This window comes from Notolepis coatsorum, assembly GCF_963971535.1.
Source record: "Notolepis coatsorum genome assembly, chromosome: 8".
Classification (NCBI taxonomy): domain Eukaryota; kingdom Metazoa; phylum Chordata; class Actinopteri; order Aulopiformes; family Paralepididae; genus Notolepis; species Notolepis coatsorum.
In genome coordinates, this window is record NC_140172.1 from 65,176,825 (window position 1) to 65,200,133 (window position 23,309).

The 23,309-nt window shown below is 43.6% G+C and overlaps 1 protein-coding gene across 1 annotated transcript in view; it reads left to right on the top strand.

The window, feature by feature from the left end:
- Positions 1-23,309, top strand: part of LOC311233315 (rho GTPase-activating protein 35-like) — a 67,128-nt gene that overhangs the window by 3,625 nt on the left and 40,194 nt on the right. The window contains exon 3 of the mRNA XM_084320264.1: positions 19,072-23,006. Coding sequence (XP_084176390.1) covers positions 19,287-23,006 — 3,720 coding nt within the window. The 5' untranslated portion in view covers positions 19,072-19,286. The remainder of the gene's footprint in view (positions 1-19,071; positions 23,007-23,309) is intronic.

Below are 23,309 nucleotides of genomic sequence, written 5' to 3' on the forward strand. Positions count from 1 at the left end.
ACATAAAATGCTAGACTTCCTGTGCGCTGGATGACCCTGGCATGTCCTGCCAGACATGAGTGTTTAGATTAACAAATGTAGCCATGTAAAAGCATTCATGTATCGGCATAGTGTAATCACTATTCTATTGTGTTATGACTGTATTAGGTAGGGATGGGCATCGTTTTTTGAATATTAGAATATTCGTTAAATAATAAAAATATATATATAACATTTTAATAGTTTATGCGAATATCATTTTGTTTCGAAAAGAATATTTTCTATTTTTACCAGCACCTACACAGTGTAATGTATTGAGAGGGGACTCTATTAACTCATTGACCGCCACGCTGTTTTCCCATCTCAATGGCGCCAGCGTTATTGACTATTTTAGCGATGTTTGCGGACCCATCGTGTGTTCTGTATTATAGCTATGGAGACAATAGTATGGCTCATTTGACAGGCATTGTTCATAGTCCAACACTGACTAACCAGTTAATCTCTACATACTTTAGTTTGTGCGCTATTCCATGCTAAACATCGCCCCTTTCCAGAATAATCCAGTCACTTTTTTCATAGATCGCGAGATATGACGCGTTATATGCATTATGCCCAGGTGGTGTAGTGGTTAACACTGTCGCCTCACAGCAAGAAGGTCCAGGGTTCGATTCCCGCTTGGGGACCAGGTTTCCATGATGCCAGTTACCCAGGTGGGGGATCTCCCAGGCCTTTCTGTGTGGAGTTTGCATGTTCTCCCCGTGCTCGCAAGGGTTTCCCCCCCGATAAGATAAACCCAATGGAAAAACATGCACAACAACAAGATCGCTAACGCTGTGGCGTCCTTGACGAAGACGGACAGGAGCACTTGGATTGGTCCCCTGGCGCGGCTCACGTTGACGCCTGTCTGCTCCCGGCTGCCCTTGGGGGGGAGGGACGACGGGATGGGTTAATCGCAGAGACGAATCGCATCCATGCATCGCATGCGTGCCGATTGATGACCTCTGAGCAGGTCCTAAATTATTATTAATTGTTCGGGCTGCTCGCCTGAAACCCCAAATACTTCCAAATCAAAGACATATACATATGTGTCTTCACAAAATCATCAAGGGGGGGGGGGGGGGGGGGGGGGGTGGGGGGTGGGTCTTACCCCGAAACTGTGATCGTTACCAAAAGCATGTTTTAGTTCCGGTAAAATACGACACTGTGATCGGTACAAAAGCATGTTTTAGGTTAAAAAAATACCATCTGGTTACCTAAAATAGACCTTACCTCAGTCAGAAGGTACTCCAAAATGAATGATACAGGAAATAATAGGTCTGAGGCACCAAATCTCTGACCGATTGCTATGTCCTGATCCACTCCGAGGCGGAAGCAGCCGGAGGTAACTCAGTACTGGAAGACAACTGATATCCCCAGTTCAAAAGGTAGGCGATACTGCCACCTACTGTCATTGCAATTCCAACGTAGGCAGCTGTGCCAGGGAGACACGGGCAGCTCCGAGTGAGTGTTTAGAACGCGGATCAAAGGCTCAAGCGTTGGCGACGAAACTTGAGTATACTAGTTTTTGGTGCCCAATGAGTAAACTGTTACACCACTGAATGGCATGCTGGGTACAGTTCACTAGCTAGCCTGGTAGCATAACAGTCTTAACAGAAAAGAAAGATGAAGAAAAAGAGACTGGAGATGTTACATGGTAGCAATGTTTGCCATGTTTCACCAAGATCACACATTTCAAGCATCAGTGATTTAACTTTCGGGAATGCTTTACATTCGCCTGATCCACTAGTGTTAGCTGTTAGCAATGACAGAAGCCAGCTAGCTCACTTGTTGGATTATCTCGTGTTCACTATTAACCTCTTAAGCCCTAGCCATATTTTCAGAACATTCGCCTAAAGTACATACCCAAGTAAATGGAAGATTGTTCCACTTCTACAAGGTCCATTTGCATGTTCTTGGTATCTAGGGACATCTATGGACCTCAGGGAATGTATTCCCAGTGTCAGACATATTCTGTCTGCTACTAGGCTTGAGTAAATTGTAATGAACCAAAGGATAATATCCTTTTTAATTTTAAATTTGTTTTTAATCATTGACTGTAACACCATGCTAACATTGACCAGACGTGAAGAATTGCAACTGAGCTCATTCAGCACCTTCTTGAGATCACGTGTACAAAAAGATCTTAAAGGTCAACCTTCACGTTGTATTTTTGTTCAATAAACAATGTGGACTAGGCCAACAGTGACTTTCATGAAGAATGGAGAAAAAAAAGTATTGAAATTGACCCAGTTTTAGTGTTTTTATCAAACATTTTGTCTGCCCAACACAATCACCACGCACGTGCATATTTTAATCAATGGTTCATAACGTGCGTGTGTAATCGAAATGATCGTCACAACAGGTGCAGGGCACCAGGGGGCTCACCAGGGGGCGCTGAGAGTCACACACAGCTAGTGGCAGGCACTGATATAATTATGCTTGCTACTACTAGCCGAATGAAAATGTATCTGTTTCACCTAACACTATTGCTCCGTGATTATAGCCACCCATCTCTAAAGCCACAACCACGTTACCATATTTGTAATAATGTAAATCATTGTGTCGTTGTACACATATTGTGTTTATAACGTTAGTAGCTAACATAGCTTAGCTTGGTAGCTATTGTGCTAAGAAAATATCCCGACATCCGGCTCGCTGGCCGGCATGAATGGCCGACCCAAAATGGTTCTCTCCTCTCTGTACACCCCGTCCCCACGGGTACCCTGCCGGGGGGCCATGGACGCGACAACGGCGGCAGCCTGTAGGGTGCTCGAGCCCGTAAAGGCTAGTGGTACAAACACGATAGCTATGAGCTAACAACGGCCGCCGCTGTTGTCACGTCCACAAGCTCCTCCGCAGGACACCCGCGAGGACGGGGGCACACAAAGAGGAGAGAACCATAGGCTAACGTCAGTGTAGTGGTCCCAACTGTAGGCAGCAGGGACGGCGGAGCTATATAGGCTAACTGTGATGCACCGAGTGGGCCACCATTGAACTAGTACTATGACCCGGACGGGCAAGGCATTTCCTGAAGTGACGTCACGGCCGTGCTAGCTTTTAGATTCGGCTCATTAATATGCACCTGTAGTGACGTCTGCGTTTTAATACGCTTTTTTGATTCGCGCGTGCATGTTATTCGTGCGTGGACCTTTTTAACTCTTTCAGTGTGGCATTTCCGGTGTCAAATGGAAAAAAATCAATAATGAAATTATATACCAATGATGTAAACTACCCATAATTGATCAGTAGGGTTTAACCTGGAGGTTGGGCTTTAAGCAAATTAATAAAGGGCAGATGAATTAAGTTTTTTTTATTGTAGGTACAGTACTGAATTTTGCCATCCGGACACATGCAATTTAAAATATGAATATAGAATATCAGGCCTATAAATTACGTTATTATGGCCAAGTCTTACATCTATGGATCGGGCCAAATCTCTTTCCAATGGCAGAGTTCAATCTGGATTTAGTAGTACCAGGCCCCTGTAACAGGGCAGCAAAGACCGTGAATGAAATCTACTGTAAGTACAGTTACTTTTTTGTAATGAAAAATACTCCGCCATTTTTCATCAGATTGAGACGTGTTTTTTTGTAGACGTTCACAGAAGGGTAAAGAAACAAACTATTTTCTAGTTTATGGCACTAACGTTCAGGTTTGTTCTACCTGTGAGACAAAATCACAAAAATAACATTCAAAAATAATTTCACGCCCCAAGACGGCTCCAAGTTTGACAGGGGCTGGCGTGAGATGGGTAGTGTACTTTTATGAAATTCGAAAGCCCTTGGTCTCCTCTCTCTTAGAACTACAAACACGAATGACTGCGTAATTTCCTCGCCTCTATATCTGCCGGTTTCTGATACAATACGCAGAGATTTTTGTAAACTCATAACACTTAAAGGTGCTATGCATTATAAATGTCATTTTTCAGTCTCTAGCATTGTATTATAGTAATAGGAGTTCGTATCAATGTGTTTTTGGGCCTAAATACTATATTGGCGAATTCCTCAGCTACAGCCCATCCCCTCTTTGCCTCTAGTAAATCAGGTCATGTTGATTTGACGACCTGGTGCACGTCACAGGGCGCTGTTTATAGCGCACGGTGATGTGATTGGCTCTGTGGTTTTAGTAATGCCCGCCTCCATTCTTGCTACCTGCAGGGTGGAAGGTTTGTCCAGAAGATCACTAATCAGCTGAAGCCTGATGCGGTTCCCTCGGTCTTCGACAGACAGACCGGCGTTAGCTCTCGGGACTCGGGAGCGATCGCTAGCTACTTAGCACCAGCCGGGGCCGGCGTTAGCAACCGGGAGCGTCGTTGAGCATTCAGCCTGCTGGCTACCTATATCCACTTCAACCAGCGTCGCGGAGCATTCAGCCTGCTGGCTACACAGCTTGTCGGTGTGCTAATAGCCTCTGCAAGCTAACGGTAGCTGGCTAAACAGCTTGTCGGTGTGCTGGAGCCTTTGCAAGCTAACGGTAGCTGGCTCCAGGCTATTAGCACATCGACAAGCTGCTGGAGCTCCCGACGCTCGGCTGGTTGAAGTGGATCTAGGTAGCCAGCAGGCTGAATGCTCCGCGACGCTCCCGGTTGCTATCATGTGCAGGTCCTCTTCTCAGACCTGTGTGGCAAAGCACTGCACACGCATCATGCAAGCTACACATCGCTGCATGTTGATCAATGGTGGCCCACTCGGTGCATCACAGTGGGCTACTATTGTGCTAACAACAACCGCGGTGTCCGGCTTGTCGGCCGGCATGAGTGCTCGATTTGGGGTGGTTCTCTCCTCCTTGTGTGCCCCCGTTCTCGCGGGTGTCCTGCCGGGGAGCTTGTGGACGCGACAACAGCGGCGGCCGTAGCGTTAGTTAGCTCATAGCTATTGTGTACCACTAGCGTTACGGCGGGCTCGAGCACCCTACGGCTGCCGCCGTTGTCGCGTCCATGGGCTCCCCGGCAGGGTACCCGTGGGGACGGGGGTGTACAGAGAGGAGAGAACCATTTTGTGTCGGGCGTGCATGCCGGCCAGCGAGCCGGACGTCGGGATATGTTGTTAGCACAATAGCTACCAAGCTAAGCTATGTTAGCTTCTAACGGTGTATACACAATATGTATAACGACACAATGATTTACATTATTACAAATATGGTAACGTGGTTGTGGCTTTTACAAATAGTGGTAACATATATATAGATAGACAGTACTGCTACATCTCTATATTTATGACATACCATATTTGTATTGCTACAGTACTGCTCAGTACTGCTATGATGGAGACCAGAGAAAGACTTTCGTCTTGTGTACATCAGGGTCCCCCAATTTCAATTCATGGTAACATATTATATATATATATAGATAGACAGTACTGCTACATCTCTATATTTATGACATACCATATTTGTATGTAACCTGAAACCTAATCTCTGACGGGGAGATGGGCGGAGCTATTTGGTGGGTGGCTGTCACTCAAAGCATTCTGCCAGAATGGGTGGAGCCAAGCCAATAATAGCCTGCTTTCATGAGGCTGAAAAATGCTGGTTTTGAGTACAAGATTAGAAATATAAAACAATGATTATTTTTGGAATAAAAATTACACATGTGTTACATAGACTCACAGGAAGTGTGTAAAGTTGCCCAAATAGTGCTAGGAATAGCAGTGCATAACCCCTGTAAACAAATGTAGTGCTGAAAATATACACTTTGACTGCTGTTTTGGTAGGGTTAGGGTCTTTACTCTTGGCTACATTTGAAAAAAAATGCAACAATAATTAATTTGGACTGTATTGATTAGGGATGTTCGATATTGGCTTTTTTACCTATACCGATATTGTCCAACTCTTAACACTTTGAGTAAGGGTTTTCCTTTTTACCCCCTTGATGCCACGGTCCACTTCAATGTTAACGTTAATATCGCCTAATCTATGTTTTAAATTATGGCTATGTGTCTAATCTGCCCGTCGCTTATCAAAGAGTAAGACTACTTTTCCAGTCAGTGCTGTCAAGGCAGATTGGTTTTTTATCGCTTCATTTCCGTTTCAGAGCATTTAGAAAAGCACCCGTTTTGAGATAAAAAACAGTTCATTCTGGACCATTCTATGATAATCGTCTTTTACTGGAATATTCCAGAACGTTGATATTCGTCGGCCTATTTATGAATCGTTTTCAAATAAACGCTAGATGATCAATATTATACGTGCACGCAAGCACATTCGGGCCGCGCACGGATAATCGCCGTGTTCATTTCCTCTCTGACTTTTACAGTGAAACCGAAAGAGCCCATTTCACAAAACAGCCTATATCTTCATCAAAATTAGTCTGATTATCCTAACACTGATAACATAGATTCCTTACCTGACATCAGATGGTATCCAACTGGTATATTACAATTCCTGATCACCATTCGAAAAAATCTACAAGTGTATGGATCCAACGTGATACAGTAGTACACATGATTCCGCGGGGCTGAGAGGCTCCAGAATGAACTGTGGTAACCCCGGCTGGATCAGTGGACTGGAAAATGTGGAGTACCGGATTTTTTCCCCATCCATTTTCATTGAGTCCATTCCAAAATCCCTTATGTCATCTGGGAGACGATAGGGGGCGCTTTTTTCCACATATGATCACCGGCGGCACTCGGGTAGGCTCGCGTGATGCAATATGATTTCAGATCGTGAAAAAAAAAAAAAAATCTGAGAAATCTCGTGAGTGGCTTTCAAAATAACTATCGGAAACTCGAGATATCTCGTGTGTGGCAGTGAAAGTGTTAAAGGGGAACTATTTTACTATTTCTTTCACTATTTGGGCACTTTTACACAATTCCTGTGAGTCTATGGAACACCTCTGTAATTTTTTATTTTTTTGTATTCATTGTTTTGTATTTCTAATCAAGTCCTCAAAAACAGCATTTTTCTACCTCAAGATCTCGAGCCGTTTTTGAGCCTGGGCTCCAACCACCGTGCAGCTCATCATGTACCTGATGCCACACAGCCACATTATTATGCAGCGGTGTCTCTCTGACATCACAAATCATCACATTTTCAGATGACTCAGTTCAGTGAGGGTGAATATTGTGAGGAGAATTGGAAGAATGCGCCAATATGAGAATTAGAGACGTGGATCATATTAATATAAGTTCACATAGCTAGGAAACAATGCTAAACACTCAAAGGCCATTTATAAGATAGTTCCCCTTTAATTTCCGATAACGATATCAACCGATACCGATATATGCAGGGTCCCCCCCCCCCCCCCCCCAAAACGCAATAATTTCAGGTAATTAACATTACATATCTCTTGTTGTGGAATTAACACATTATGCATACTTTTGACAATAAATAAAATCAGAATTTGTTCTTACTTGCTTGCCTGGCTAAATAAAGGTTATAGAAATGTTTAAAAAAAAAAAAAAAAAAAAAAAAAAACGATACCGATATTTTCCGATATCACATTTTAATGCCAATATCGGCCGATAATATCGGTAGGCCAATAATATCGGACATCCCTAGTATTGATCTATTTATGACATGAAATTGAGCTCGGCCCGGTACAGGGCCCGTCGGGCTTAACTCCTAAATTCCAGTTCCACACAATCAGTCCAGAATGCAGTAAGGCGCACACAACTGGGTACATAACAGCCATAACCCATTAATGGAAAGCAGCCAGCTCATGGGCCACTTTACTCAGATATTGTCGATTTTACTAAAAAAGCCTTCCCACCAAAACACAAAAGAGCCAACTTGATGTAACATTTGGAGGAGTGATCGGTTGGGAGCTGGCTTGGATTTGTGGCGTTACCATGGTTTCCTGTGGTCAGGACAGTGGTCTGTGATTGTGATGATCACGCTTCTGATTTTATGATACTCTCTTTGAATCACTTTCAGAACAAAAGTCAAACTGGATTTTCTGTTAAAAGAGCTAAAAATGCAGATATTCAAATCATGCTCACTGGATGGTTTACACTCTGAGTCACGTGATTAAGTTGCCCCCTACCTGCGTGAGCTGCTGCGCTAAAAAACGTATGGCGGCCTCTATGGAGAAAGCATGGCTGTGAGTCTTTCATGTTTTACATAACAGTATCTAGCTTTGGCATGGATTGATTGTTTAGATCGCTAGCATGGCTAACAAATGCAAATATATTGTAGTTTGCCGCATTGTTCTGACCAGGATTACGTTCCTTTTGCCCCCTTGATGCGAGCGCACACTGAGTCTGATGTGGACAGATTTTGATTTTATTTTATTAAGGATCCCCATTAGCTGGTGCCATAGCAACCAGCTAGTCTTCCTGGGGTCCACACAAAAAAAACATACAAAAACAATTATTATTGCAAAAACAAAATTATTAAAAGTCAGTACTCAACACACAATGCATAATGAAACTAACAATTAACTCATTGAGCGCCTAGAGGTCGCTGTTTACCTTGTGGTAAGAAGGCCATCACATAATGGGGGTGGGTGCGGTGTTTGCAGGGCTAAAAACTATATTATCGTCTTTCCAACGTTTATCAATCAAAACACATGAATCCATGGTGTCCAGTGTCCCCAAACTGTGTGTTATAACCGCTCCCCATGCCCAAGAAGGAAAACCCGGACCGGACTTCTTAGATCGATGCACAGCCCAAACCAGAGGGATTCCAATGATGTGCAATACCGGCCGCAAGGCGTTAGGTGGCGTATTGGCCGTTTGCGATCTCAGAGCCATTTCCAATGATGATATCAGGCTGGATGGATGAATTATGAATGGATATAGCGAATAAAAGAAATGACGATTAAAACCCGACTTTTCTCGTGATTGGCGCTCAAGCGATGGCGAGTTAACCCGACTTATCTCGGGTCTGGCGTCCAATGTGTTAAGATGGCTAAAATTACATGCAAGCACAGAAACAAACAAAAAAAAGAATACTTTACAGTTTACGGTGTTAAAAACTATTTAATATTATTTTTTAAAGTGAATCTACTGTAAATGCAGCAGAGGTTTTGAGGCAGGTTATTCCAAGAGTTAATGCTCTAAAAATAAAAGATAAAAGATCTCCTTAAAGCGACAGTGAACAGGTCTATGCAATTGTGCCGATTACACAATGCAAATTGTATGAGTAGAAAAGGTAGAATACTAGAGCATTAGGGGTGGACGGTATAAACGGTATACGGTATAAACAGTATTAATTTGCTCTACGGTATGGATTTTGACTATACCGTGTAACCGGTAGAGCAGCTCTAAAATAGCAATGACATCATGTAACCACGCGCGGCTATTTCAATCGCATTTGCCCCTAAAAATAGATAGAATTAGTCATAGATAATAGATATGTGCAAACTGGAAAAAGTTATTTTTAGGAGGCTTCGCGCAGTGGGCGTGTCAACACGCAATTGTCATTTCATAATAAACACATATCACCGCGGCGCACAGCAAGTTTCAATTTCAGTTCCTGGCATTTTTAACCAGTGGAGAAAGGTAAGAGATGTCCCTATCGTTTTTCTTATATGAATTATTCTACGTTAATAAAACATACCTGGTGTAGGCGGTTAGGTGGCCGAGCGGAGATTGCGTTCGTCACCAACCCCGGAGCTGTGAGCTGGATTCGCCTGTTCGAATCCAGCTCACAGCTCCGGGGTTGTCACCAGCTTGGCTGGCCGTCTGCACTAATACAATTGGCTGTATTAGAGGGTGGGAGAAGCTGGCGGGGTGGGTCCGGGTCGTTGTAAACGGCGACTCCTACAGTTCGGTCGGGGCGCCTGCTAAGCGCGGATAGGACTTGAGGGGGATAGTGTGATCCTCCCACACGCTACGCCCTCTCGATGAGAATCCGCGCTGCCAGGTGAAAAGAAGCGGTGATTGGCTGGACGTGTGTCGGAGGAAGCACGTGGTAGCCTCCACTCTCCCAGATGATCTGACTGGGGGGTAAGTGCACAGCGACCAGGAAGGGACTGGGAATTGGCATACGACTAACATTGGGATGGGAGAAAATCGGAGGAAAATGGAGGGGGGAAAAGACAAAAAAGAAAAGAAAAAAAATACCTGGTGATCAACTACAGTTTGCTGTAAACATTATGATATGCGTGTAGTGTTATGATAACGACGGCTGCAGCGGGAGCCGGGAGGACGGCGGCAGCAGTGGATTTGCGAATAGCATGCAGCTGCAGAGCTGCAGAGCCAGCGGCGCTTTCAGGTCAGGTCCGCTCAACAGCGCCCCCCCACCCAACGGCTGAAAGCTGTGACCAGACCTGAAAGCGCCGCTGGCTCTGCGGCTCTGCAGCTACATATGCTTCTAGCAAAATCCAGCATCCAGCCCGGCTGTTTGCAATGGGAGCAGCACGGACTCGGGACTTATTTTATTTGGAATATAATGACTTTATACGCAAAAGTAGCCTAGTTTTAAGTTAAAATATTATAAATCTACATGCCTTGAGGATGTCATTCTTTATATAGCCTGCCTATCAGGCAAAAAAAATTATTCTAACGGAAACACTGATACCGTGATATATACCGTTACCGTCTATGCTTCAAATTATACCGTGATATAAATTTTAGACCATACCGTCCACCCCTATAGAGCATGGTCTTTTACTATTATGTACCTTACCACTATGTACTATGTTACTAGCCTTATACTACTACCTATCATGCTAATATATGTATACGACTATGCACTCAGTGTAGCAACACTGTTTGACGAACAATATAACTTATCCATAGCTGCCAGAGATATACCCAACATGCTGATTTGTTCACAATTTGTAAGTCACTTTGGATAAAAGCTTCAGCTAAATATAAATGTAAGGAGGGCTTTTGTGTCAGAGGCAGGATATTTGGTGTAGAGAGAGAGAGGAGGAAGGGAAGATTTGGTGTAGAGAGAGAGATGGAAGGTGAGATTTGGTGTAGAGGGAGAGGAGGAAGGGGCCATGGTCTGGGGCATGTTGTGAAGATGGAGTGCATTCTCCAAGATACTTTAAAGAGCCGTTTGCTAGATAGGAGGCCAAACATGAGACTGTAGTAATTCATTCCAGCCAGGAGCACCTGGTGGTCTATCTATGGTAGCGTTGGCTACCGAGAACCAAGTACCAAGTCTGGCACCGGTTCATGATCGGTACTACCTGGGCCGTATCACTCGGTTAACTGTGACGATCCAGGCACATTCATTGAAAATGAACAAATATGTCCCCCTAATCCAGGGGTGGCCAACCCGCGGCTCATGCGGCTCTTTGCCTGTCAATGTGTGTACATTTTATTAAAGAATTTAATAAAAAAATAAAACTTTTTTTTTGTATTACTTTATTTTTTTTATGTCACTCATTCCATAAGGACGTAGAATAAACATATATATTTTTTTAAATGGTCCATTTGCATGTTCTTGGTATCTGAATCTAGGGACATATATGGATCAGTGTCAGAAATAGTGTGTCTGTTACTAGGCTTGAGTAAATTGTAATTAACCAAAGGAGAATATCAATTCTATTTAATTTTTTTTTTTATCTTTGACTGTGAATAACACCATGCTAAAATTGACCAGACCTGAAAAATCTAACCAAATGAATAAAGGGAAGATGATTAAACAGAAGGTTTTGTAGATACAGTACTGAATTCTGCCATCTTTTTTATAATGTAAATTTCTCCACCATTTTTCATCGTATTGCAACACCGTTTTTTGCAAGACGTTCACAGAAAGGTAGAGAAACTAACTGTTCTGTTTTATGGCAATAACGTTCAGGTTTGTGGGAGATAATCCCAAAAAATAAGAGAAATAAAAAAGTAAATCCAGAAGTCAGATGATTGACAGGGGCTGGTGTGAGCGGGGACGTTTTTCGAAATTCGAAAGCCCTGAGTCTCTTCCTTCAAAAGACTACACTCACTTTTGGCTGTGCCACTTCCTCCTGTCAATATGCGCCGGTTTCCGACTCAATGCCCTGAGATTTCTATAATCTTATATTATATTTCACTAATAACAGTTAAAATAATTGGTAAACAAACGTAATGCTGAAAATATACACTTTTACTGTATATCTCAGGCTTAAGAGGTTAACCCTGTGAGGCCCAAATTAATGCAGTTAAACAGCAACTTCTGGGCAAAACAGCCCCACTTAGTATTGCACATTGTTGGAGTTGAGGCTAGGATAGGGGTCGCTATTGGTGGACACACTGTACTGATTTTGTCTAAGTATACTGAACAAAATTAAACGAAACACTCAGACTACAGCTCTAGTAGGCATTTCTGCAGTCAGCGCACATGTTAGTGTCTTTTTGTTGTCCCCATCATAATAACACCTGTTTAGTGATGATCATGCTTTTCAATCAGCATCTTGATATGTTACACCTGTCCAGTAGATGATTATCTTGTTATGTTACACCTGTCCAGTAGATGATTATCTTGATATGTTACACCTGTCCAGTAGATTATTATCTTGATGTTACACCTGTCCAATAGATGAATTATTCAATGAGGAGAAATGCTCATTGACAGGTTTGAGGGGGGCGAGACCAAGTCAAGATCATGACTGTAAAGGGTGACCCCAACTAGGGTAGTCGACTATTCTATGATTTGATGGAAGGAGCTTGCTTTGAGTCTCAGTCAAATTGTCACAGTAGTGTGGAAAAAGGGGTTATGAAACTAATTACATTCCATTTGGGCTATGGGGGTGCTACTGAATGTCAGAGTTTATATAGCATTGTATGACTTCTCCCAACAAATTATGATATAGAGCCTATTTTGGTATATCAGGCTATTAATAATACTTAAAAAAAAAAAAAAAGGCTGAAAATAACTTGTGCTTTATCAATTGCCTGATTGTGTGGATAAAATACCCTGGTCGATTACCTTGCTAAAGTTGCATATTTAAATTGAAGGGTGCATTTTGTCAAGGCTTTAAAAATCTACGTGGCTAATCTAATACCGCACATGTCAATTCTAGTCAAGAAAAGCGTTATTTAAGGAGGATCTATACCAGAGTTGATTAACACTTTCATTGCCAGCCATGCGGCGCGCCTTACCCCCCTTGAATGCCCCCACCCACTTTAATGATTGAGCTCTCATATTTGCAAACGCATAAACTTAAATTGTTGGCTGTGTCTAATCTGGCCGTCGCTTATCAATGACTTGTTTGCAGTCAACATTGTCGAAACGGATTGTTTTTTTAATCGGTTCATTTCTGTTTTATACCATTTTGAAAAACGCCCGTTTTCAGGAAAATATAAAGATTCTGTGATAATTTACCTTTACTGGAATATTCTGTAATACACAAACTGTCATTTTCCGGCCTATTTATGAATAGTTTTCAAATAAACGCTAGATTATTGATAGTATGTGTACTTATGCACGCTATAGATCAGCACACACACACACATGGGGCACATGTTGATATCTCTGTGAAAAAAGCTCTGATTATCCTAAGACTGGTAAAATAAATTCCTTACCTCAGATCAGATGTTCTCCAAAAAGATTATTCCAATTCCTGATTGCCATTCCAAATATCGATCGTGTATATTGATCCAACGCTGGGTACTGGAAATATGTATTCCACGCTGTTCTGGGGCTCTGCAATGAATTTGATCCTCTTGCCCGAGAAGTAAAATGAGGAAGCAGGATTTCCCGCCCCCCCCCCCCATGTGTTTCATTCAATCCATTCCAAAGGGGTGCAGTACCACAGGGAGAGATGATAGGGGGCGGTATTTCCCAATGGAGCTCAGAGAGTTTGCAGCACTAACGTGAGACTAGATTGATGAAATATGAATTTAAATCGCTAATAATAAAAAAAAAAAATATCTCTCGTCGTTGGCAATGAACGGTCTGCATGAACAAACGAGATATCTCGTCGTTGGCATTGAAAGTGTTAAAGAAAGAGGCAGAAAATCATCAATATTTCAAACTGACCTAGTAAGGGTTTCTACTAGGGCTGACCTTCGAAGCTTTTTTTGGCAATCGAAGCTTCGGGCCGAGCTTCGATTTTAATTCGAAGCTTCGGGGAAAGAAAAAATATATATATATACTTATTATACTATTTTTATTTTTTATTTTTTTTATCTTATGTTGTGGGACTTGTACAGCACTTTGGTACACTTTGTTGTTTTTAAATGTGCTCTATAAATAAAGTGGATTGGATTAATGAATTAAGTAGCCCCTTTCGTGACTGTGACGCAGCCAACAAGGTTTCACTCTGCTGCGCTGCCTGGGTGCAGTGGGGCTGCTCTCACAGCCAACGACATGACATAATTATGTTGCAACCTTCGTCTATCAAGCAAACAATTATATTATATTTAATTTATAATTATATCAGACAATGCACCTACAAAAGCAGATGATTACAATTAAATTAGCCAACTTGGTAACACATTAGTCATAGCAGCATAGGCATAGCCTTATTAATGTTTTGTGTGCCGTCGCCGTCGTGTACAACTCCAAGGGATATTCCCTTGGAGATGCATTTTGGAGGCAAAAAATTAAGTTTCGATATATTTTTTTTATGTTCGAAGCTCATGCCATCGAACTAAGCTTCGAAGTATTTAAGACAGCCCTAGTTTCTACTGCAACGGGCAGAGCTGGATAATGCTAGTTTTATGGATATTGTTTCAAAGAAAGATCAGTGTATGGACTTATTTACAAGTAGACCTACAGATATGTAAGTGAAAGTCATTGTATTTGCATATAGCTAATGCTTATGTTATGCAAAAATGTGTCTGTCCTCCTAAGCCACCTGTAAATTATGCTGAGGGCCACCGAGGCTGCGATAAGGCTAATATTGTCACGCATTAGCCTATGTTTTTATTACTGCATATGAATAGATCAATTTTTTTTATTATTTTTTCTATTTTATAATCTGTTACGCTAGCCTTGGTCTTTACAGTATGTCTATTCCAAAATGCAGAGTAAACTAAAACGTTTTTGAGCTGATCACACTGTTGTTGCAGGACCTAGGACAGCAGCAGAGGTCTGTGGTGGCTTCATTTGTTTAGCCTGCAGGCGCTCTTTCTTTAATGAATATGACTAAAGTGTGTTATGCAGCTGTCTTTTATTGATTTTAATTGCTAAAAAACTGCAGTTGTGGTCTCGACTGGTCTCTTGAAATCAAATTCAGTGGCTTTGTCCAAGACCACAGTCAAGTCTGAGACGCCACCGAGACCTTCAAAATGTGGTCTTGAGATCAAGACCGGTCTCAACTAGCACAATATAATTCCAAGTCGAATATAAACCCGAGCACGGAATGATTGATTGACTTTCCCCATATTTCATGGGGCGGGGAGTGCAGACAGTTGCAACTCCTCAACCAAATCAACATTTAGGGACTCTAGGTGCAAGACTGATACTTGACACAGTGCTGATTACAATCAAGCTAACGTTAACTGCTAAAACTAACTGTAGCAAATAATTCACTAAGCAAAACACTTTACACTAAAATAAATATATAATAAAACTTCTATATTGTACGTACATATATACATTTCCTATATTTAATGAATATACTATACTCTTCCATATACATCTGTACATATATTCATATTTATATTTAAAGTAGTGCTGTCAGGCGATAAAAAATGTGTATCTAATTAATTACAGGATTTGTAATTAATTAATCTAATTAATCTCATTTTAATCGCATAACTATTTTATGCCTGCTATTCTATATTCTATAATCACATTTAAAATTGCATGTGTCCGGATGGCAGAATTCAGTACTGTATCTACAAAACCTTCTGTTTAATCCTCTTCCATCTATTAATTTGCTTAGATTTTTCAGGTCTGGTCAATTTTAGCATGGTGTTATTCACAGTCAAAGATTAAAAAAAATAATGTAGGGGGGGCAGGTGGCGCACAGAGATTACGTTCGTCACCAACACCGGGAGACACTAGGATTCGCCTGTTCGAATCCAGCTCCCGGCGTTGCTATCAGCTTGGCTGGCCTCTCACACTGATACAATTGGCTGTATCAGGGGGTGGGAAAGCTGAAGGGTGGGTCCTGGGCGTTGTGGACAGCGACCCCTACAGTTCGGTCGGGGCGCCTGCTCAGCGAGGGTTGGAACTGAGGAGAGATAGTGTGGCCTCCCACACGCTACACTCTCCCCGGTGAGAACCTGCGCGGCCAGGTTGGCCTGCCCCAGGCTGCACATGCGTCGGAGGAAAGCATGTGACAGTCTCCGGTCTCCCGGACCAACAGTAGGGGAAAGTACGCAACAACCAGGAAGGGTGGGATGGGAGAAAAATCGGGAAAAAGGAGGGGAAGAAAGAGAATAATAAAAAAAAAAAAATGTAATTGATATTTTCATTTGGTTCATTACAATTTACTAAAGCCTAGTAACAGACACAGTATTTCTGATATACATTCCCTGAGATCCATAGATTAGGGCTGGGCGATATGACTATATTATATAAATATCGGGTACAGTTCATTAACGATACACTTTTTAAACGTATCGTGGATATCGTGATGTTTTGCCCAAGAGGCTTGTGTCGCGTCAATATGGTCCACACGTTGACACTTTTGAACAGCGCCGCCCCACACACACACTACTGCATCAAAAGTTACTACTTATGATAACAAAGGCATTCGTTTTGTGGCATTAACGTTATATAGTTAGACTTTCAATAACATCAGCGTATTTACATAGCAACGTCCGAGGTCGACCTAGATATAGCAAGCATTAGTCGTTCATATCTCAGCCCGTGCTGACTCAGTTGTGCCCATTCTGCGGTCTGTTAATAAAGTTTTCAATCAGACAGATGTATGGAAAGGCTTTTATTATAACATCCGTTGCAGTAAAATCATTATGCCTCCAGTCGTTTAGTCATTCTGCGGAGCTAAAAGCTAAACGTCGGCCGCGGCAAGCTACCGCTGCCATTGTTGTTGTCATTGAGCTCTCCAATGGCGGAAGTAAAAAATGAATACGCGCTTGCCGATTGGTGCTAAGAACAGCAGGGCGGGTGCAAGCGGTGTGACATAATTGGCAGACGCGACTGTCAATCAAAATGATTCTGTTTGCAGTCTGAATGAAAACGTTATTAACAGATTGCAGCATGGGTACAATACAGTACAGCTCAATACAACAACAGTCAACAGTGGACTGGAGGATGCAGACCAGAGAAATACTTTCGTCTTGTTTACATCAGGGTCCCCCATTTTCAATTCATCATATTTCATATCTAAATCATATACCGTAATTCCTCTAATAGTAACCGGTATTCAAATACAAGCCGGGTCTCTATTAATGGCCGGGTGCGCTCTTGAGCTAAGCAATTATAAGCCGACCTCCTAATACAAGCCGGGTTACTAATATACTGAGCTGCATACTGAGCTAGTTACTTGATTTCACTTTGAAAACGTTGAAATGACCAGTGACCACCTGTAATTGCACTGTTTACTATTTCATACAGTACTTGGTTTCAATAAATGAACCCAGTACATTTTACTGGGTTCAAACTGACACAAAATGTTGATTTATTCATTATGATCTGTTTGAAAATTAGAAATATAGGCCTCTCTCTTATACATGCCTCCTCCTAATACAAGCCTGGTACCCGCTACAGTTGAAACAAATACAAGCCGGGGTTACTATTAGAGGAATTACGGTAATATCTCATTGCTAAATATACCGGTATGCAATATATAATCTAATAATCCAATAATCTAAATCTAATATATAATATAAAAATGCTAAATGCATGGGTATTTTATTTTGTCTTTAATGTTAGCTTGTAAACTCAAATACTGTCTTGGTAAGCCTCATAATGAATTGTTTGGGGAAAAAAAGAAAAACATCGTGATGCGTATCGTGTATCGCCGAAAGGTCAGAAAATATCGTGAGATCATATTTAGGCCATATCGCCCAGCCCTACCATAGATGTCCCTAGAATCAGATACCAAGAACATGCAAATGGACCATATTAAAAAAAAGTACTCGTATGGAAATGTGTATTCTACGTTCTTATGGAATGAATGATAAAAAAATAAATAAAATTAATTAATTTTCATAACGCGATAATTTGCTGCGTAATGAATTAATCTAATTAACGCGATAAACTGACGGCCCTAATTTAAAGTTTATACCTCATTCAGCTTGTGCTTGGAGAAGTATCACCCACTATCCCTCCACTGACCACCTCCATCACAGCTCTCTTCCATGTTTGTATTCACTGAGTTTAGTGACTCCGGCCACAGAAATGTGATGAATGTCAATCTAGACCTAATTCAGACCTCTGAATCATTCCAAAGAACATCCCCTGAATGTCATAACAAATATATAATGAACAATTCAGGGGGCTGGTACCAGGCAAGTTTGGCATAGCCCAACACCTGAACATACCATGATGAACTAGCAGTTGTGTGTAATGCAATGTATCACTTAACAACAGCATAAAGTGTCTGGCCTAGTGCTTCTTACTGTACTTAAAATCCTTTTTTGGATTTGGATGGTCAGATTTGTATTACTGTTTGAGTATGGTTTTGATTAGTAGGCTATATGGACATGGACACACGCACACATCCTTGTATATTTGTGGGAACATTCCATAGACTTGCATTAATGAGCTAACTCCTTACCCCAACCTTAGCCATAACAACTACATCCCTGACCTTAACCTAACACTAACCAAAAAACCCTAAAATAACTCATTCACCTTGTACCAATGTCCCCACAATGACAAATAATTTCGTTTTCATCACTTGTGAATGTGGGGACAGAAGTAGGAAAACAAGGACACACCTATTTTTTCTGAACTGCTTTAGTTGGAATCATAAATAAGGAAAACAAACTATTTAACATCACAACTGATATACAGGGTCACTAATGTTGGTACAGTACTTAGTGATCTGACGGTTGAGGATTATAGGTCAATATTTATTCTATAATTGTTTGCTTTTAAAAACCACGCTTCTCACGCTGCCTCAGAAATTAATTTTATTTTAAGTCCTGGTTGTCAAAAATATATTCAGTTTTTCCTTTCATCACTTTTGTGGTTTGTTTTTATTTACAGAGGACGATTCTGCTTTGCTCTGAAATAAATGTTTCAATTGAATTAAAAACAGCTTCTTTTTGGATTAACGTCTCATTCTAATGTCTCCTCCTCTTGTGTTTTGTTTCACAGGGTCAGAGCCGTCCTGGGAATGAGTGAAGAAGCCCGTTGTTCATGCCGTGCCGCCACACTGCTGTTTATTAAAGCTGGAGCCACTAGGAGAAATTAAAATCTCAGATTAAAACTCTTCGTCGATCTCCCCCGTGCGTCAGCCACTTTATGGACACACGTCCACACTTACTCCCCTATACGTCGGCTGTTTATGGCAGGATGAGAGTCAGCAGCTTATGATGATGGCAAAAAAGCAAGATGTCAAACCGCCCATCTACAACCTTATTGTGGTGGGTCTGTCGGGGACAGAGAAGGAGAAGGGGCAGTGTGGGGTTGGCAAGTCCTGCCTGTGTAACCGTTTTGTGAGGCCCAGCGCCGACGACTTCTACCTGGACCACACCTCTGTCCTAAGCACCAGTGACTTTGGGGGGCGGGTGGTTAACAATGACCACTTCCTCTTCTGGGGAGAGGTGGGGCGTGTCCTGGAGGAGGGGCCAGAGTGCAGAATGCATGTAGTCGAGCAAACTGAGTTCATCGACGACCAGACGTTTCAGCCGCACCGCAGCACTGCCATGCAGCCCTACATCAAACGGGCGGCCTCCACCAAACTGGCCTCGGCAGAGAAGCTGATGTACTTCTGCACGGACCAGCTGGGCCTGGAGCAGGACTTTGAGCAGAAGCAGATGCCAGAGGGGAAGCTACAAGTGGATGGAGTCCTGCTTTGTGTCGATGTCAGCCGGGGCATGAACCGCAACTTTGATGACCAGCTGAAGTTTGTCACCAACCTATACGTTCAGCTTAGCAAGACCAAGAAGCCCATTGTGCTGGTCCTCACCAAGTGTGACGAGGGGGTTGAACGTTATATTAAAGATTCACATACATTTGCCATCACTAAAAAGAGTCTGCCAGTGGTGGAGACATCTGCACGCTCTAATATCAATGTTGACCTTGCCTTCCTTACTCTGGTGCAACTTCTTGATAAGGGCCGGGGCAAACCCAAGATCATTCCTTACTTTGAAGCACTCAAGCTCCAGAGTCAGCAGATTGCCTCTGCCAAGGATCGCTATGAATGGCTAGTCAACCGTATAGTGAAGAATCACAACGAAACCTGGCTGAACACTAGTCGACGCATGCACACCTCAGCAGAGTACAAAGAATATGTCTTTTTGGAAGGCACAGCCAAATGTAAAAAGCTCTTCCAACAGCATGTCTACCGCCTGAAACGGGAACATATTGAGAGGCGTCGTAAAATCTATCTTAGCACTCTTCCATTAGCACTTAGTTCTTTGGTTCCTGACCTGGGTGAGATTGACCAGCTCAGTTGGTCTGGAGTGCAGAAGGTCTTGGAGTCCAAGCAGCACTTTGCCCACTGGTTTGTAGTTCTGGAAGATTCACCGTGGGAGGACACGTCTCACATAGACAACATGGAGGACGAGCGCATCCCTTCGGACCTGCTGGAGACCGCCGCGGCAGAGGCCATCTTTGATGCCCACCTGGAACATTTGCGTAACGAGTGCAGACGGGCAGAGATGAGGCAGGAGTTCAAGCAGAAGCTGGTCTCCTCACCCTTCGTCACGCCTGGCAAACCCTGGGAGGAGGCGCGCAGCTTCATCATGAACGAAGACTTCTACCAATGGCTGGAGGAGACGGAGTACTTGGATCTGTACAACCGCCACCAGAAGGAGATCATTGACCGTGCCAAGGAGGACTTCCAAGAGCTGCTGCTAGAGTACTCTGAGCTCTTTTATGAGCTTGAGGTGGATGCCAAGCCAAGTAAGGAGAAGATGGGGGCCATCCAGGAACTTTTGGGGGAGGAACAGCGATTCAAGGCCCTGCAGAAGCTTCCAGCTGAGAGGGATGCTCTAGTTTTGAAGCATATCCACTTTGTCTATCACCCCACGAAGGAGACATGCCCAAGCAGTCCTCACTGTGGAGACTTTAAGATTGAACAGCTCTTAGCTTCGCGTTTCCCCACATACTACCCCTTTTTCGACATGAAAGCTCATTTTGTGGACACCAAGGCCGACAGAATTAACCTTGTGATCCTGGGAAAGGATGGGCTGGCCAGGGAATTTGCCAATGAGATTAGGGCTCTCTGCACAAACGACGACCGGTACGTGCTGGACGGGAAGATGTATGAGCTGACACTGCGGCCCATCGAGGGCAACGTGCGACTCCCAGTGAATTCTTTCCACACTCCCACCTTCAGCCCCCACGGATGCCTGTGTCTGTATAATTCAAAGGAGTCCCTTACCTACGTGGTGGAAAGCATTGAGAGACTCAGGGAGTCCACGCTAGGTAGAAGGGACAGCCAGCTAGCTCAGCTATCGACGTCTTTGTTGTTGGTAACTAAAAGGGGCGTGGGGTCCTATGCAGACATTGGTGGAGAAACTGCCTTAAACCTAATTACACAGGGACAGCAGGTAGCGAGGCGACTGCAGTGTAGCTTCTTAGACCCCGCCTCCCCCGGCGTGGGCTATGGTCACAACGTCAATGAGACTCAAATCAACCAGGTGCTGAGGGGCCTCCTGGACATCAGGAGGAGTGCATCTTTTAGCAGCAGCTCCCCGCCCCTGCCCCCCGAACCTCCAGGTCTCAGAGACTCTCCTCACCAACCCAGTCCAGAGCCTGACGTCCGCATCGTTATGTGCTTAATGTGCGGGGACCCCTATGATATCGAACAGCTCCTCTCTCCCTTCCTAATGCCTCAGCACTGCAGGCCCACGTCCAACAGTGGCACCTCCATGATGCTAGAACAGACAGTCGCTGGTCACAAGCTCTTTATAGAGCTCTCTCTCCTCTCCTACCATGCCTCCTTCTCTTTGCGGAAGACCCGGTTAGTGCACGGCTACATCGCCGTTTACTCGGCCTGCCGAAAGGCCTCCCTGGAGACACTGTGTGCGTTCTTGTGCGAGGTCCAGGACATCATCCCGGTGCAGCTGCTGGCAGTGGGAGACAGCCAGGCAGAGCTGACAGACAATGAATCTGCTCGCGAACAGCTGGTCCAGGGGGAGGAGCTGGCCCATGAGATAGAGGGTCGTTTCAACAGTGTGGTTTGTGGTTCCGGAGGGGTGGTAGGAGGCCTGCACCGGATAGAGATGTTCCAGCCCTTCCTGACTGAGGTGGTGGAGAAACGCAACATCGTGGAGGCCACCCACATGTACGATAATGTGGCTGAGGCCTGCACCAATGAAATCGTCTACTCCCCCCGCTGTAGCTCTCCCAGCCCCGTCACCACGTTCCTGGATTCTGAGGACGACGTGGAGCCTTCTCCGCCCTACTACGACGGCACGCTCACTTCTCACGGCGGGAGCTTCAACCTGCCCGACATAGACTCCAGTGATGTCTCCATCTCGGACATCAGCTCCTTTGAGAACAAGCTCAACAACAAGATGCCCCCCCAGGTGAGACTTAAACCCACCGTCACGTTTGACTTCCGGAAGGTGAGCCGTAACCCATACACCGATACGGTAGGCCACCGGCGCTCCCTGCCCTCTGCTGTCACCTGGGTGCCCGGTGGCGACGGAGGCTATGATCCATCCGATTATGCCGAGCCCATGGACGCCGTTTCGAAACCTCGCCCTAGCAATGAGGAGATCATCTACTCTGTGCCACACGACAGCACACAGGGCAAGATCATCACCATCCGCAACGCCAACCGGATGAATTCCAATGGCAACGGCTCAGACAGCGAAGCGGACAGCAGTTCTCTGGATCGAAGGAGGAAATTCTCTGCGGCAGGGGTGAAGCCTCGTCTGTACCGCGACCGCTCCAAGCGCCTTGGCAAGTTCAGCAGCTTCCGCACCAGCTTCATAGGCAGCGATGATGAGATGGGTGCTCTTCCGAAAGCCAAGGACGACGACTATGGAACCCTGAAAGGAGAGAGCCTAGTTAGCGAGGAGAGTGAGGACCCCAAGAAGAGGAATATTCTAAAAAGCCTGCGACGAACAGCCAAGGTGTGTATACCTCCTCCAAAAAGTGACTCATTATTATGCAGACATAATGCCACTTGTCTTTAAAGTAGACAAGTGCTTTACTTAAAGGTACAATATATAGTTCTGGGAGAGAAATTTGAACAAACGATTGTCCTCAGTGAATCATTTAGTTTATAATAAAGTTTGAAGCTCGAGCCTGTTTCACTGGCATTTACAATGGCAGGGCCCACAAATCTAGTTTGCAAGCATAATTTGCTATTCAGTACTTCAAAACTATTTAGTAAGTAATTCTAAACTAAGAATCACATTTATAGTAAATGTTAT